Here is a 16493-nt window from a genome sequence, read left to right as displayed (position 1 = left end):
CCTGCTAAATTTGTTGTTTCTCAGAACAATTTATGTCATGGTTGTTTTAAGTTTTTTAAGTTAGTTGGTGTATAGTCCCTGGCAACATTTACTCAAGTACACGAAATAAAGATAAACTAATGATGCAGTATTTTCTGAGTATTCTTTAGTGATTAAATTAAAACTCTACTGAAATTATAGGAAATTTTATTGAATTAAATAATTTAATTACTTATGCAGAATATCCCTTTAACCTTTTCGGCTCTAGTTAATTGCCAAATTTGAATGATTATTACTTTCTAAATATTTGGAATAAATTAAAATAGTTGGGCTTTTGTGTAAAAGGACACTTTAAACTAGAAATATATGTGGTTTTTGACCCTAATATAGTTTACATATGCTTCCAATTAACTCCTAAATACCAAAAAATTTAGACGATTACAGTTTTTTTTCTTCACCATAAATGACTCTAGAAACATCAACAGTGAGCCACAGATGTTGATTTATTTATAGAACTTTACCAGAAAAGTTTAAGTGCTCCAAATATATTAATTTTGATATTTTTTCAAGTCTAAATAGACGATCACGTGGTATTTCATAGTATTTTTTTTTTTTGGGAAACTAAATTTGTTTTTTCATATATATATATATATATATATATATATATATATATATATATATATATATATGAATTACTTCAAATATACATTGCATGGTTTATGTTTGGGCTGTGAAAATCCATTTTGGGCATTATTAGGTTCTAACAAGCAAAAATGGACTTACTAGGAATGTATATATTAGTCCTTTTTGAAAAATTGTGGTAATAAATATCCAAAGTGTCAAAAATTGTGTCAAACTGTGCTCAATCACCTTGATTAAGGAGTTAAAGGTTAGTTTACCCTCTTCTGGCCGTTAAATGATATTGCATAATAAGATGAAAACTTTATACAATATTTTTTTAAAAATAAGGATTGCACATGGTTTGCTTGAGGCAGATTTCTCATTATCTGTCTTTATGTTTACATACATTACCACTTCAACGGAAAGATCACAGTTCCAGCTTTCATATGACACTTTAATCATGCAAATGTCTTAATAAAAATGTTACGAAGCAGAGAATGTGACAATTACTAGTTCGAAACCACTGGTGGTTTCATGGAGCTAATCTTAAAAGCTGCCTGCGAATGTAGCTCCATACCTATACTTTAGAAAGCAAAACATCCATTTTAACTAGGATTGAGGACACTGCATCTACCGTACCCAAATATTAGTTAGGAATTAAAATGTTTTAGATTATGTGTAAATACCAGTTTTTACTACAAATCTAGTGCACTCTGTAGGGAGTAGGGCGTAATTTGGGAAGCGGGCAAGAAAAGCGCGCTCCACCCGTCAAGTGTAGAAAGCGTGCGCGCTCCCGCTGCTTAGCGACAAGATGGCGGCGGCCGCCGGATCAGGTAAACGAACTTCGAATCGAAAGAGCGGTTTAATATTAACGAAATGACATCAGAAAACATTACATTAAGGTCCAGTGGGAAGTTTGTTATGTATCTGACGCTTTGTATAAACAGAGGCCTGTACGGTTTTGTTTTATTCCAACTTTTAACGAAACTGTGGGCTTGAAATTGACTTCTTTCTCGAATTCTGGCGTTCCACCTTAAATATTGCAGCAATTCCATTCTGGCGCCCGAAACATGCATCACAAGTATATATCTCTGCGCCTCTAGACTGGTACTTCTACACCATTTAAGGTGGAATGGAGAAATTACAAAAAGAATCCGGCTACATAGAAATGGGCTTCTGCATTGAATGGCTTAAACTGCCCTAATGTTTAATAGGCAATAGTCTGTTTTTTGTTGAAAGCAGCATTAAGTTACCACAAAACATACATATTTGCAAAGTCATTTCACGGAAAGTGCTGGAACCTTCTCGGAAACAGCAGCACACCTGCAAGCGCGACTCGGCCGAATACATTAGTTTTTATTCGGCTTTTCTAAGATTGCCACAATTTTAAGTTTAAAATATATTTTTAGTCAGAACTAACGAGCTGAGATGCAGTGATTGGAACCCGCCCAATATTTGGTGTTAATTTGTATATAGCTCTTTTAGTGATTTAAACACTGATTTGCACAGCTTTGAGCAGCCGTGCTCAGATGAGTCATTCTTTTGATTTTCTGCGTTAAATCGTTCTTTGCAGAGAAGGCATTTTTGCACAATTTAAGACACAGCTTGCAGAATGTTGAATACATTTATGCAACCTATATTTTCTATTTATATAAACAGAAATGGTGTGTTACTTAAAGTAGGGATTTGCTCGTTTAAAGGATTGCATTATTGACTAATTATAATATCGGCAACACTTTATAATAAGGATACATTATTCAGGATGTGTAAGACAGTGACAAGCCTTACTTAATGGTTATGTGATGTCACTATAAATCATCAGGTAATTATAAGAAGCAAGGAATATTATTAAGTAGTATTCTTTCAGGATTTTATACAATTCTAAGATCATGTTAATCCTTGTTTCTAGCATTACTTAATGATTGTAACGTTATGTAATCATTTAAGAATGCAAATTCTGTCTTATTACTTAATACTCTGAGTACTGTACCCTTAGTGTAATGTGTTCCCCTAATGTTTTCTGAATATTTCATTGTCATACAATATGCAAGGGATAATTGTTAAAGCTAATGGGCCTGTGCACCCATGCTATAAACATTGTTGTTTGTTTTCCTCTCTTAAAACCTATAATATAATTTTAATTCAATACAAATGAGAGAAGTAAAACTATTTGTACATGGTATATCTTCATTATAAGGCTCTCTCTCTCTCTCTCTCTCTATATATATATATATATATATATATATATATATATATATATATATAAATATAAATTACAAATAAAATATGTGTTAGGCCAGCTTTAATCCAAATTTTAATTTTAGCTCTCATTTTCTGTCTCATTTCAGGCGTAAAGGTCCCCCGTAATTTCCGGCTTCTGGAAGAGCTGGAGGAAGGTCAGAAAGGAGTGGGAGATGGGACAGTGAGCTGGGGTCTGGAGGATGACGAAGACATGACGCTCACTCGCTGGAGAGGAATGATCATCGGACCCCCCAGAGTGAGTGTTACTGGATCAGAAATTTTTTGTTGTTTTTGTTTTCTATTATTTTGATTTGTATTGAACCTAAAGCCAAATTGCCACAACAAACTGAATTTACTGTTAACTAGGAACATTTATCTAGTATTTAATAGGCCATAATTGTACAATAAGAAGCTACCCCCCAGCTTTTTCCAAGTGCCAATTAACAGTAAGAATCAAAGTGCAGTGATCAAAATGTTAAAATCACAATAACTAGGTTAAATGAGGATATATACCACAAATTGTTGAGCAGCTGAAATCTTAAGAAAATCTTAGAGTTGGCAGTAATGATACTTGCAAAAGTTACTATCAATCAGTTCCCGAACAATAAAAAAATATAATTAAAAGAAATGGTGATATGAGCCAGAGGTAAGCATGTCTGTGTTTCATGTATTTTGTCTGTCCCAGGGTGTTTGGCAGGAGGCAATTTAAAATTTTTCATGTTCATAATTGAAAAAAACTGAATGTTAAATATAGATATAGTTTTTTCCATGGTATTTTCAAGAAGTGTCCCAACATTTTTGAAAATGGGTTTGTACAATATACATTGTCTCCAGTGCATTAAATAATCTTCATATCTCACTGTTAATATACTGGAAATGAGTGTGACTTGTTTGTGCATCTCTTTTGGCTTATTTGAACAGGATTTTTTTCTCTGCTCTTCTGTCTATTTTATTTGAGATATTTAAAGCCTTTTGCTTAACTTATTTCTTGTATGCTTCTGATTTGTGTCAGATATGTCTTTTTTTTAACATATATAAACCTCATATGTCTCCAGACGATCTACGAAAACAGGATGTACAGCCTGAGGGTGGAATGTGGGCCTAAATACCCTGAAACACCTCCCTTTGTCAGATTTGTGACCAAGATCAACTTAAACGGTGTGCATAACTCAAATGGTGTGGTAAGTAATTTGGATATGTTAACATACAATACAGTAAACAACTGGTTTTATTCTTTCTACATTTGTTGAGTTGTTAAATACATTCTGAATACTACAACTTTGGAAGTGACATATAAAAAAAAAAAAAATATGTATATATGAACATCATCACACACATCAAGAAATGTCACAAACCGTAAATTAGGTGTCCAATCTGCAGTTTCGATCCTAACTAGAATACACACAATCCTGCACCTTTTAAAAGTCATTAAATTCTTGTACCAAGAAAACATTCTTGGAGTTGTATGGTGACTGACATTGTGTAGAGAATAAATCAGAATTTGCCCTTTACCAAATTTTATGTCTTATTTAAAAGTTTTATCTTAATTCTGACTTACCATGCAGGTCTGCAGCATAGATTATACTGGGTTTATTAAAGTGCTAACTTATTTATTACATGACAACAAGCATCATGGAATTATGATATACAAAATGGAAATATCCAAAATATTTTCTTAATAAATTGTTGTAGATTTGTGTTCTCCCCGTGTCCATATGTGTTTCTTCCGGTTGTGCTTTTCTCAAATCATTCAGCTCTAATCACTTTATTTATATATTTATAATAATAAATACATGTATGCGGAAACCAGATGTAATGAACTCCCATCAAGTGTGTGTGTGTTGTGTTTTTCAGGTTGATGTGCGAGCAGTTTCCTCATTGGCCAAATGGCAGAATTCTTACAGCATCCGTGTGGTTCTGCAGGAGCTCCGGAGGCTAATGATGTGCAAAGAAAACATGAAACTTCCCCAGCCTCCGGAGGGACAGATCTACAGCAACTGAGCCTCTTTCTTCATCCTTGTTTCATCCCTCAACTTGCTTCCATTCACAGTACACCTACACACATACACAACAGCACACTGACATATAAACACACCTTCAGCCACATACTCGTCTTCTTTTTTCCAAGACTCTTGAAAATGTCCCTTCTCTTATACACCAAGCCCTGTCCCCTTTTCGCTGCAGCTGCCAATGAGCACTCCCCTCCCCTCGGGAGCTCCCATTGCACAAAAAAAAAAACCCAACCACAAAGAAAAAAAGATTAAAAAAGGGAGGTGTGTGCACCAGACGATACGATACAAAATATTGTACATCTTACTAATCTTCTTTTTTAAAATCTTTATTTGTTATACATGCAGATTGTACAAATAACATAAATGTTCTTATTAAGTGTAATCTCGTGTGTGTGTGTGTGTGTGTGTGTTTTAATTTCTCAGTGCATATTAAAGAAAGGTGACGGCATACCATAGATGCTGGTGAAACAGCCTGTGTTTGGATGAACTACGTAGATGATACTGGTTTTATTTTAAAGTGAATTTGCACTGATTTTTCACATGTCCAAGTGAACGCAAATCAACAGAAATTAATGTGATGTTGATTGTAGAGGCTCAAATTTGCTTACCGTTCAAAATGGCCCAGTTTGAATGTCACATAAACCAATGCTGTCCTCCTGTTTAGCCTAGGATGCTTGATCATGCATAAGTCACAAGAAGTGTTTCAGTCTGGACTATTATTTGAATTAGTACTGATACAAAGATATCAGTGTTGAAGCCAGAGTAAGCAGAGGTTGGAAATGTTTATTTAAATGTAATTGTCTTGGTAAATAAAAACAAACCTTAACACTTGGAGCAAAATAAAATATACTATATGGGCCTTTTAATGGTACCTAACAGAGACTAGGATTACACTTCATTTATGTGTGAAATTTAAAATATTAATTACTGAATATATTAGTACTTAGAGAAATATGTTTTATTTAAAATGTAATAATGAACAATGGGTAACTGCAGTGCTTTCAGTGACATTTTTGAAATAGCAAGTTTTACAGCGACGATTTTACTTGTTTGACCACAGTTGAAGCTTCTTTAAATATTTTTTTTTTTTTTTTTTTTTGTCACCGGCATCCATCTTCTTAAAGCTTAAAACACAGATTTCTGGTTCTACGTGTTGTTACTGAAAACATGCTAGTGTTATTGTTGATATATCATGTCACACAGATGTTCTGGATACAGCTGTTTTATTCAAGACTTGGACTTAGACCAATTTCTTTTTAAGCAGGAAACTACAAACTATTTTCTGTTTTATTTTAAAAAAAAGTTGTTTGATGTGGAATGGTTGGTTGAAGAACATTTAACGACTTTCTACAACACACATGCAACAACCTACATGTGCTTGTTCATGGCAAAATAGTATATCTGAAAAGATAATGTTTTTGTTAGGGGACTATTTTGTCTTACATCTACCTGCATGTTCTACACCTGGGTGTAGAGGTCAGGAGCCTGGATCCGGTCAACACTACTTTGAAAAACGGACTGCGTAAGTTTCCCCAGAAGCTAACCAATCTTATTCAGTGGGTTTAAATATAAATATTTAATTATGAAGATATTTTTCATCCCTGGGGAATTGTTTTTAATTGCAAAACATAGAGATAATTTAAACCCTTATATTTCCTAATGTTAAATGATAAAATACAGCAAATAATGGCCTACTGGGTTAAAAACTTTTTTTTTAAAATTATCGCAACATTGTTAATCCAAATCATTGCAGAATTGAAGAGACCAATTCTGTTTGACGCATGCGCAGTACATCTCTCTCTGGCGGCCGCGCGCTCTTATCAGCGGGGCTCGGTATACGCTGTCTTAGGACTGAAGATCTAATATTTTCATCTAAAAGAGTGAAACCAGTCGCCACTTTAGCGAAGTGTATCTTCAAACGGCATATTTTCACCCTAGAGGTAAGGCCAATTACAAACATGGCATTTTAAATTTTTTTCCCGGAAAATATGAAAAGAAACCGGCTAAGCTATGCTCAGTATGAGTCTAATTGTCCATTCCACCTTAAATGGTGCAGCAGACACATTCTGGGACCCCAAGCGCCTGAATGGAGAGGCTGTACAAATTTAAGGTCGAACGGATATATTCGAATATGTCCTCGCTTTGGTCATGTTGGCTAATAAGTGGATCATTTTCATTCAGTTTATCTATGCGTACAAATTTCTTACATTATTCAGATCGATTTGGAGGCAAATATAGAATTTACATAAAATATGATATTTCGATTATATTTTTTGGCCTACCGGGTAAAATTGTTCCTCCTAAAGCCAACCTGAGAATCACTGTGGCCTACAACCACATTTTGCTCTTCTAAATAGATTTTATTATAGATTTCAGGTAAATATATCTCAAGAGTCCTGCGACAATAAAACATTAAAACATAAGTTATTAATATGTAGTGAGATTATTTTTAAAAAATGGCATATATTTCTTTTCATTTTTTTGCTTCTACCCAAAAATTATTACGTAGATATAATTTTTTTTCCCTATAGAGTTGACAGTCTTTTATCGTTATTGTGATAGGTTTAGTCTGGTGTGATTAGCAGAATGCTTTTCTGAGCAAATCGTGAATAATGTTACTCGAGAACATAAGTCTAAATTAATTTTAATTTTGAACATTTGTTAAATTTAGTTTCTAAATCTCATGAATAGTTCACATTGACTGACAAAATAATATATGTGTTGTGCATGATGAAAATACATGATAATTTTGCCATATCTCTATGACCATTAACCCTTAATTGTAGATGAAACACTGATCTTGTGTCTAAACATTTTTGGCAAAAGGGTTAGTTTTTCTGGTTTCAGAACCACAGCTAAATGGTTTGACTGCATATTTTGTATTAGTTTGTATGATTGAATGACATAAAAATACACTTTTCTGAAATATTCCATTTTGAAAATAAAAACACTTTAAAGTCACTTTAATGTTGTCTACAGATCTAATGGAAAATATGACGCTAGTCTCCGTGAGTGGTTGTGGTTTTACTGTTACAAGCTAACTAAGAGCTTTTTCTCCTCCAACAATCTTCATCTAGACCACATAGCATCCTCAGGTTCATTTGGAGGAAAACCTTGCTTGTTTACCAGGCAACAAAATGGAAAAAAAAAACCTCACAAAATGGAAACAATCAAACCCGTGTTTCTGTAAAAAAAAAAAAAAAAAAATTCCTACAAACATTTTTGTTCAGTCAAAAGCATGTGTATCCATTTTGTTGATTTTTAATTTACTACATCAATTTAACACAGCAGCTGTCCTTCACATTGTGTGAATTTCACAATGAATGAACCAATAGAAATGATCCAAAATTACTTTGAAAAAATCTTTTTACTTTCATTTCTAAGCCTGAATTTGGAGACACGGTGCTTAGCATGGGATCTTGGACCTCAAAAAGTTATCAGTTTTATTACAGTGTTAATCATATTAAAGATTTAATATGGGCTTTTGGTAGCAAGTGATTATGATGTGGATTTGGCCTCTTATTTAATGCTGATTTATGACTTTATGTATATATTAAAAACTTTGCACACATCGTTTTATCTGCAATGCCTACTATATTCAGCATGAAATCTATTTGGACTTGAATTGTAAGTTTCCTAAAATTGTTTCTCTAAACAAGTGTTCAAGTTAAGTGCAGAAATCCTGTTGTGTGTTATATTTGCAGGTGTTCTGTGGAGCCACCTTCGCCTGTGGCACCCAACCTCTAACTCGTCGTCCACAGTTCTCTGTTGGTTGTTTGGGGTTTTTTGTGGTGATATAGTAAAGGGGCTTCTGCCAAGCTGTCGGACATGTCAGGACCTGTGCCAAGTCGGGCTCGAGTTTACACAGAAGTGAACACACACCGGCCCAGAGAATACTGGGATTACGAGTCCCATGTGGTTGAATGGGGGTATGTTTTTAAAAATAAAATAATATATTTTCTGTAATAGTAATATGATTTACATCCCTTAGGGGTACTGAATTAAACAGACACGCCTTACATAATACCTACAACAAAAACATGAAATTAAATGGATTCTATGGACCCTAAATTCATCATTCCCAAATGTCTATCATTCCCAGTATCCACATGAAGGATATAATGTGCCCCAACCTTGTCCTATTGGGTCTACGCTCAATACCTTATGAATGATTTGAGATTATAATTGCTTATTTAATAAGAATAAATGAAAGTGGCTTTAATATCCGAACATGTTTTGTTTTGTAGAAACCAGGATGATTTCCAGCTGGTTCGGAAACTGGGACGTGGAAAGTACAGCGAAGTGTTTGAGGCAATCAACATCACAAACAATGAGAAAGTGGTGGTGAAAATTCTCAAGGTCTGTGACGAATAGTGCAGTTTGTTATTGAGAGGCCAGGGACACGAGTTTGTTGTAAATGGTGTGAATTTTTTCCTTCAGCCTGTGAAGAAGAAGAAAATAAAACGTGAGATAAAAATCCTGGAGAACCTCAGAGGAGGACCCAATATAATCTCCCTTATAGATATTGTCAAAGACCCAGTGGTGAGTTAGTGTTTTTTATTATTATTTTTTTGTTGTTGTGTGATCCCTGCATTTACTTTGTTTCCAGGTTAACTTTTAATAAACACAGAGGATGTTTACACATGGTGCTAGACATTATACATACTTTACATTTAATATGTTCATGTGTTAAAGCTGTAGTATAGCAATATATAATATATTGCAACTAGGGATGCATCAATTTCAAATTTTTAACCAATAATTAGCACCTTGGAGTAGCCGATACCGATATTATCTTTTTGTAATTAAAGCAAATGCACTTTGGATTAAAGCAAAACTAATTATTTTTATCGTAGGATGTCATAGGACAAGCCTCTTTGTACATTTCTGTACTTTTTAATTTTAACTTTTCAGTATATTAGTTGTAGTTCATTTTATATTTATATCAAAGATTTACTGCTGGTTCTGCATGAATGGTTTTGTAGCGGGGCCCTAATTAGTGCAGCACTGGGTTTGCTTTGGAGAGCGAGGGAGAGAGAGAGCGGTATAAAACAGCTGCGAGGGAGTGTGTGTTTGTAATCGTTTTTCGTCATGTTTCAGTAATAACTTCAGATGCTGAATGACTCTATATTTGTTTTCATGTGTTTTATATAAGAAGGGCTCCTGCACTCTGGTGGTTGAGAGTATCTTTCTGTCACTTAACCTGCTGTGTGTGTTTACACCGCTTTGTGTGTGCGTGTACTGAGCGTCGCTGATATTTTATTCTGGAAACTGTGGAAAAATATGTACAGACAAACAGCAGACATAGTGGAGTATTTACAGGCGTCAGTGCATACGCGCAAGCACAACAAGACACCAGGTTATCGGTTGTAATATTAACTAAATATCCAATATTGGACCGATAACAATAATTACAAAAATCCACATATCTGCAAATAATATATCGGCTGCCGATGTATCATACATCACTAATTGCAACCACTTCCGGTGAAACCATTAAAGTGTGGTAGAAAGTAAATGTTATGTTTCCTCTGTTCTGCAGTCCCGAACACCTGCCTTGGTGTTTGAACATGTGAACAACACAGATTTTAAGGTGAGCTTTTAACATATCTTTTAACTAACAGACCTCTGATCAATTCTCCTTGTCCACAAATTTTCAAACACTGTATAGGTCATTATAGTTTTGGATTAGAAATTACACTGATTGATTTAAACATTTATATGAATTAGTCTTTTTTTTTTTTTAATTTTTTTTTTTTCTCCTCCTCAGCAATTATATCAGACTCTGACAGACTATGACATCCGGTTCTACATGTATGAAATTTTAAAGGTGAGAATCAGCGCTGTGTAATACCTAAATTAAACTTATGATTGTTCCATTATTATCTCACTGTTCTGACTGATATTATCTGTATTATGCTTTTCTCTAGGCTCTGGATTACTGCCACAGTATGGGCATTATGCACCGAGACGTGAAACCACACAATGTCATGATCGATCATGAACACAGGAAGGTAAGTGAGATGCTTGTCTTCAATTTTATGATTCGAATTAGTATTTGAATAGTGCTGAGTATAATCATATTTAAATCGTAAAAGTGCAGTCTTTAGATTGCAATAGCAGCAGTTTGAATGATATGCAACATTGTTTAATATTGTTTACAGAATAATTATGATATTTAACTTTCTGTCTTGCAGCTGAAGTATTAGCAGCAATCTGGCAATAGTGTTGAATTCTCTGACCCAAAAAATAATAGATGTGCTGACATTTTGTATGAAGTAAAATGTATAGTAATATTGCAGTGATAATATAGGTAAACAACAACAACAACAAAAAAAGTTCAGCTTTACAATGATCAAATATGGTATAATCCACATTTCAGCAATAAAATTATTCTTAAAGGTATTTTTGTATGAACGAACATATTTTTACCTTGTGTTTTCTCAGTTGCGTCTTATTGATTGGGGTCTTGCTGAGTTTTATCACCCAGGGCAGGAGTACAATGTCAGAGTGGCGTCTCGCTATTTCAAGGGACCAGAACTTCTAGTGGACTATCAGGTCTGTTTTTCTGAATGGTTTTGATTTTTAAAAGTTTTTTTTTATTATTTATATATTGTTTTATTTATTTATTTATTTTTATATTTTATGTTTTAAAGCTGTTGTGCTTTATTTTTTAGATGTATGACTACAGTCTGGACATGTGGAGTCTTGGTTGTATGCTTGCCAGCATGATCTTCAGGAAGGAACCTTTCTTTCACGGCCATGATAACTACGACCAAGTTAGTGTCTGGAAACTATGTAATGTTATGAAATATATTTATTGCTGTCCAAAATTAACATTTAGGTACAATAGAAGTAGTTTACAGTAGAAGGGCAACAACATTAAAAAATTATTACTATTGTTTTTATTTATTTATCTCTTGTAACCCAACAGTGTAAAGTTCAGGAACAGGACACTGGACGACAGTAAACTCATTGTCTTATTTCTAGGCTGTAGATGGATTTTGGCTTCAATAGAGTCATAAATAACGATTACATACATGCATACATCTTCTTTTCCGCTTTTCCATTAAATAACGATTAGCTTTAACCTAATAACTGATCATATACTGTTCTTTACCTGTTACTCTGTAGTTGGTGAGAATAGCCAAAGTCCTTGGAACAGAAGACCTCTACGATTACATCGACAAATACAACATAGAACTTGAGCCTCGCTTCAATGACATTCTGGGAAGGTGAGTGGCCTGTTTTGAGGTTTAAACCTTGATTCGGTTTGGAGTAAAAGTCATGGTAATATATTTTGAATTAAAAGACCTGCATTGGTTGTGTGATTTGAGTGTTTTTCCTTTTACTCTTCATTCCTCTGTCCAGACATTCCCGTAAGCGATGGGAGCGCTTTGTTCACAGCGAGAACCAGCACCTGGTGAGTCCTGAGGCTCTGGATTTCCTTGATAAACTTCTGCGGTATGACCATCAGGCTCGACTCACTGCTCGGGAAGCCATGGAGCACCCTTATTTCTGTGAGTGATCCAAAGCTTCCTGCACTGATAAACAACAATCTTGAGGGAATGTGTGCAACACTAGACAGTTAAACCATAAATGTTTCTATAATTATATTTTGTCGCTTGAGGTGATCTCTGTTTAATGTTTTATCTCTCTTCATGTGTCTTGTAGATCCCGTTGTAAAGGAGCAGCCTCGGATGGTGGGCTCCACTAATGTCCCAGCAGCAAACACTGCAGTGAGTGCAGCCAGTATGATCACAGGTGAGGCTTAAGTCACAGTATGTGTCATAAATAGAAAGGACTCTCTATTTTTTTTGTTTATTAATGGACATATAAAATACGGCATGTATAAAGATTATGCCATTTTATATATTCCAGTGTGTTAAACTCAGCAAATAAATAGAAATTATGCAACAAAATGTGTCACTAGATGGCACACTTTACAAAAAAAGTGGAGCTGGGTTTTTTTTTTGATCAAGGAGATACTGCTTTGATTATTTGGGATATGTGTATTTATTGGTGTCTGATACTCCTAGTGTGAAACCATTTTATTGAAACTATTTTTCCACGTTTCCATACAAACAGTAACCTTTCTTTAAACAGGAATTGCTGCACTTCCGGCCTCTACAGCTCTTGGACCTCTGGCCGGTTCCCCTGTTCTGTCAGCTGCCAACAACCTAAGTGCAGCCGTTCCCACCGCTGCTGCTCCTCAGTGACGCGCTTGTGCCTGATTCCTTATGTTTCACACACACACCTGGGACCAGGTGATGAGTGATTGACAGCTTGCCAGACCACACCTACCAACTCCTGGCTCAATCCTGAGGAGAACTCTGGGATGGTGTTAATTAGAAAGACGTCCCTAACAATGTTTCCCATCTAGGGTCCTCAAGGCTCACTGACTCTGAACATTTTAGCCTTCACTGCTTTAACACCCTTTAAAACTGAAGCCTGCTAAATAATTTTAGGTGAATACTATTTGCAATATATTTAATAAAAAGAATATGCTGAATAATTGCTGATTGAATTCAATTTCCACAAGTAGGCAGATTTGCTGTTTAGCTGATGATACAAAATAATCTGCAACAGATGCACCTTAAGTCCAAATAAATATTAGCCACTGTCTTTATTCACAAAGATCAAATAAACAAACATTACTCAAAGCCAACATTCACAGGTGTTCTCATGAGATCTGCAAAGTGATGTAGATTTATCATTGTCAAGCTAACAGCACAAACAAAAATAAACTTTAAAATATGTTTAGCTCCAGTAACTGCAACCAGGCAATAATTTACTAATCATGACTGGCATGTGTACAAACTGTATTCAAGTGCAAGTGATGAAATGGAGATATGATGGAACTACTTCACCTTTCCTTTTTTTCCTGCTGAAATCCCCACTTGAAATTAGTGGCAATAAAGAATTAAGAGCTGATTAGTTGGATCTCAGTTTTTTTAAGCATTTTAAACCCAAAAATATGCAAAGAAATGTGCCTTAAGGACCAAAGTTGGGAAACACTGCCCTAAACCTTCCCCTAGCCCATCCCAAAAAGTTTTCACCTCAAGTTAAACAAACTCTTTACCTGAAACCATGAAGCGTTTGGACTGCTGTCGTGTGTGTGTGTGTGTTGCCTACAGGTTTCTGTTCTTGTGGCAAATGTGTGCTGGAGATTTTTGAGATATTTGCTCATTGTCTGAGAAGCATTAGACTCCATAGTAACCATAATGTTCTTAAGCACATTTTCCCGATGAACATGATTAGCTTTTACTTCGAGAAAGTGGATGGAATGCTTCGGACCAAAACAGAGGAACACACAGAAATATTGGAGGAAAGAATTGTCTCTGGATTAAAATAATGGTAGCTCAGTAATTTAATGAAGTAGGCAAGACAAAGACAAAGCAATCCTAGATCAGCATTTATACATTTTCAACAGTTTAAAATATTTTGGTGCTGAAGTTGCTGCGGTTTCTCCAATTTTACTCATGACTTTAACTCAGCATCATTTTAAAGGAGTAATCTGTCATTTTTACCACCAAAAATATATTATTTTTCTATGACGTGGGTCTCGTAATAGATAAATAAATTTAATTGCTTTTTTGTCCCTGAACAAACCAGTTTAGGTTCCATAGTGTGGGTCCCTCACATAGGGTCCATCATATTTAAAATAGGGTTTAGTACAGAATCTGACACATCCATGTCCCTAGGTGTCAGAATAAAAGGTGTTTAAAAACATAAGAATTGTTGGGGAAAATGGATGCTCCTTTAAGTATAAAACAGATTTTTGATATGGCAAGACTCTTAACGTCATCATTTAGAGCGATCTCACAGTGGAAACATATTTATTATGGCAATATTTAATCTTTTTTCAACAAATGTAAGCTAGTGTAGTGTTAGGAGCCTAGCCCAAGAACGACTGGTGTAGCATGGTGCTCCTGCTCCAGTTGGGAATCAAACCCCAGACTGCTCTCTGGAGAGAATTTTTTTCATTATCTATTTCTGGAAAGGGGAAGAAAAATGCATTTTCACTGGTCGCAAGTTTGTGAACAATCCTTAGTCTATACTCAAGTAAAAGTATTGTAACTCAGACAGCAGTTTAAACAACAGTTCAAGCACATAAGTTGCACCACTGGGAAAACTGATGAAGACATGTTCTTAAATCTACAAAGTAGATTTACTCAAAAGTATTGTTGAGTTCAGCTTTACAGTAATTTCAACTACACATTGAGAGTTGATTTTTGTTTCTGATACTTTTCTCCACAGTCTGTAATAGATTTGGAGTGATGAGCTATAAGATTAACCTCTGGTTCCACACTAGAACACACTGTTTACTAGTGAAGAAATGCCACATGTTCACAGTTAGGGGCCTAAAGAAGTGGTTGTGTTCTTGTTCTTGGGAGAAAAAGAAGACATTGTCTTTCTATCCCATTTCTAAGCCACGTCTGCAGCCTTTCAGGCCTAGTTTTTGTGCCTTTGCTTTGAGAAATTTCAGCTTAACTGCTGCTTAATAAGATTTAGTTGGAGGCCTTGTTCCTGGGGCATAGACTCCTCTAAACTGTCAAAATTTTATTAAGCCAATCAATGGAGAATCCCAAAAATTAAGCTATGAAAAAATCTACAGAGCTCTTGCAAAGAGAACATTTGAAAATACTGCGAGTGAAGAACAACATTCTAAGACTTTTATCGAGGGCACACAATGCTGATGTTTAGATTAGTTGGTGTTTGTCAGAGAATGTTGGTACATTTGGCCAGACTTAGCCAAATGTTAGCATTTGTGTTGCAACAAAACGAAAACACACAGCCAGTTTCAAACTCAAAATTCAGGACAACACCTTAATAAAACAATGAATAACACTTAAAATAAATAAACACAATACATTCTGGCCTTGAATGGTGCAGCAGTTATATCCCACCACCAGTCCACCTTAAATGGTGCAGCATTTACATCATGGCACTAGCCACCTATAAATAATACGACAGTTACATTCTAGCTCATAGGCATTTGAATGTAAAATCTGCACCATTTTTTTAATAGTCACTATTTTAGACCTGTGTAATATTTGTTATTTTCAGGAAACCTTACTTTTTTCTTTCAACCGAAAATGAAAGCTATTTTGGCTAAACGTTTTCTGGTGCATCCCTTGTTAGCATGGGCAAATATAACGGCCTGGAGCTGGTTCTGTTTGTCTGTGCTTAGATTGTGAGGTTTAGGTGTCATTCTGATGATGATACAACAGCATCTCGTTATCTTCAATTGCAGGAAACATGTCTTTGTCTTGTCTTGACATATGACAGTTTTTTCTTTCCTTTAGAAACACGCTTATTTTAAGTAAATAATATTTTTGGAATTAGAATACTGAAGTACGAGTACTCATCATGGATAATTGTTTATTGCAGTACCACTGTACCTATTATAAAAATGTAAATGAAGTTCCCAACTGCAAGCTCTTTGGACCTGATAGAATACGTGTCCTACTGGAAAATGAGTCTCAGAAATGGCTGTACATATGTGTATGTCCTAATGTAGATGAGTAGTATTTCAGAATATTTGTGTAAATAAACGTGTTTTATTTATTGCAAGTGTAAATCATTTTCTGTCCTTCAGAATGAAGTTATATGTTTTTTTTAGTTTAGCACTTTCAC

The 16493-nt window shown here is 35.0% G+C and overlaps 2 protein-coding genes across 2 annotated transcripts; both read left to right on the top strand.

The window, feature by feature from the left end:
• The first annotated feature begins 1304 nt into the window (after positions 1-1304).
• ube2v1 (ubiquitin-conjugating enzyme E2 variant 1) lies at positions 1305-5710 on the top strand. The gene is made up of 4 exons (XM_066671471.1): positions 1305-1433; positions 2949-3097; positions 3897-4022; positions 4696-5710. The coding sequence occupies exons 1-4, from the start codon at positions 1412-1414 to the stop codon at positions 4840-4842; spliced, it is 444 nt and encodes a 147-aa protein (XP_066527568.1). The 5' UTR covers positions 1305-1411; the 3' UTR covers positions 4843-5710.
• A 926-nt stretch (positions 5711-6636) lies between these two features.
• On the top strand, positions 6637-16236 carry csnk2a4 (casein kinase 2, alpha 4 polypeptide). Its single transcript, XM_066670331.1, has 13 exons — positions 6637-6793; positions 8558-8782; positions 9101-9212; positions 9294-9395; positions 10396-10446; positions 10624-10683; positions 10784-10867; positions 11301-11411; positions 11531-11632; positions 11988-12088; positions 12225-12373; positions 12528-12617; positions 12960-16236. Exons 2-13 carry the CDS (start codon positions 8682-8684, stop codon positions 13070-13072), a joined length of 1176 nt encoding a protein of 391 aa, XP_066526428.1. The 5' UTR covers positions 6637-6793; positions 8558-8681; the 3' UTR covers positions 13073-16236.
• The last annotated feature ends 257 nt before the right edge of the window (positions 16237-16493 follow it).

The sequence above is a fragment of the Hoplias malabaricus genome, chromosome 5 (assembly GCF_029633855.1).
Source record: "Hoplias malabaricus isolate fHopMal1 chromosome 5, fHopMal1.hap1, whole genome shotgun sequence".
In the NCBI taxonomy this organism is placed as follows: Eukaryota; Metazoa; Chordata; class Actinopteri; order Characiformes; family Erythrinidae; genus Hoplias; species Hoplias malabaricus.
Note: the sequence above shows the minus strand (reverse complement) of the source record. Positions and strands in the feature narration are given on the sequence as shown.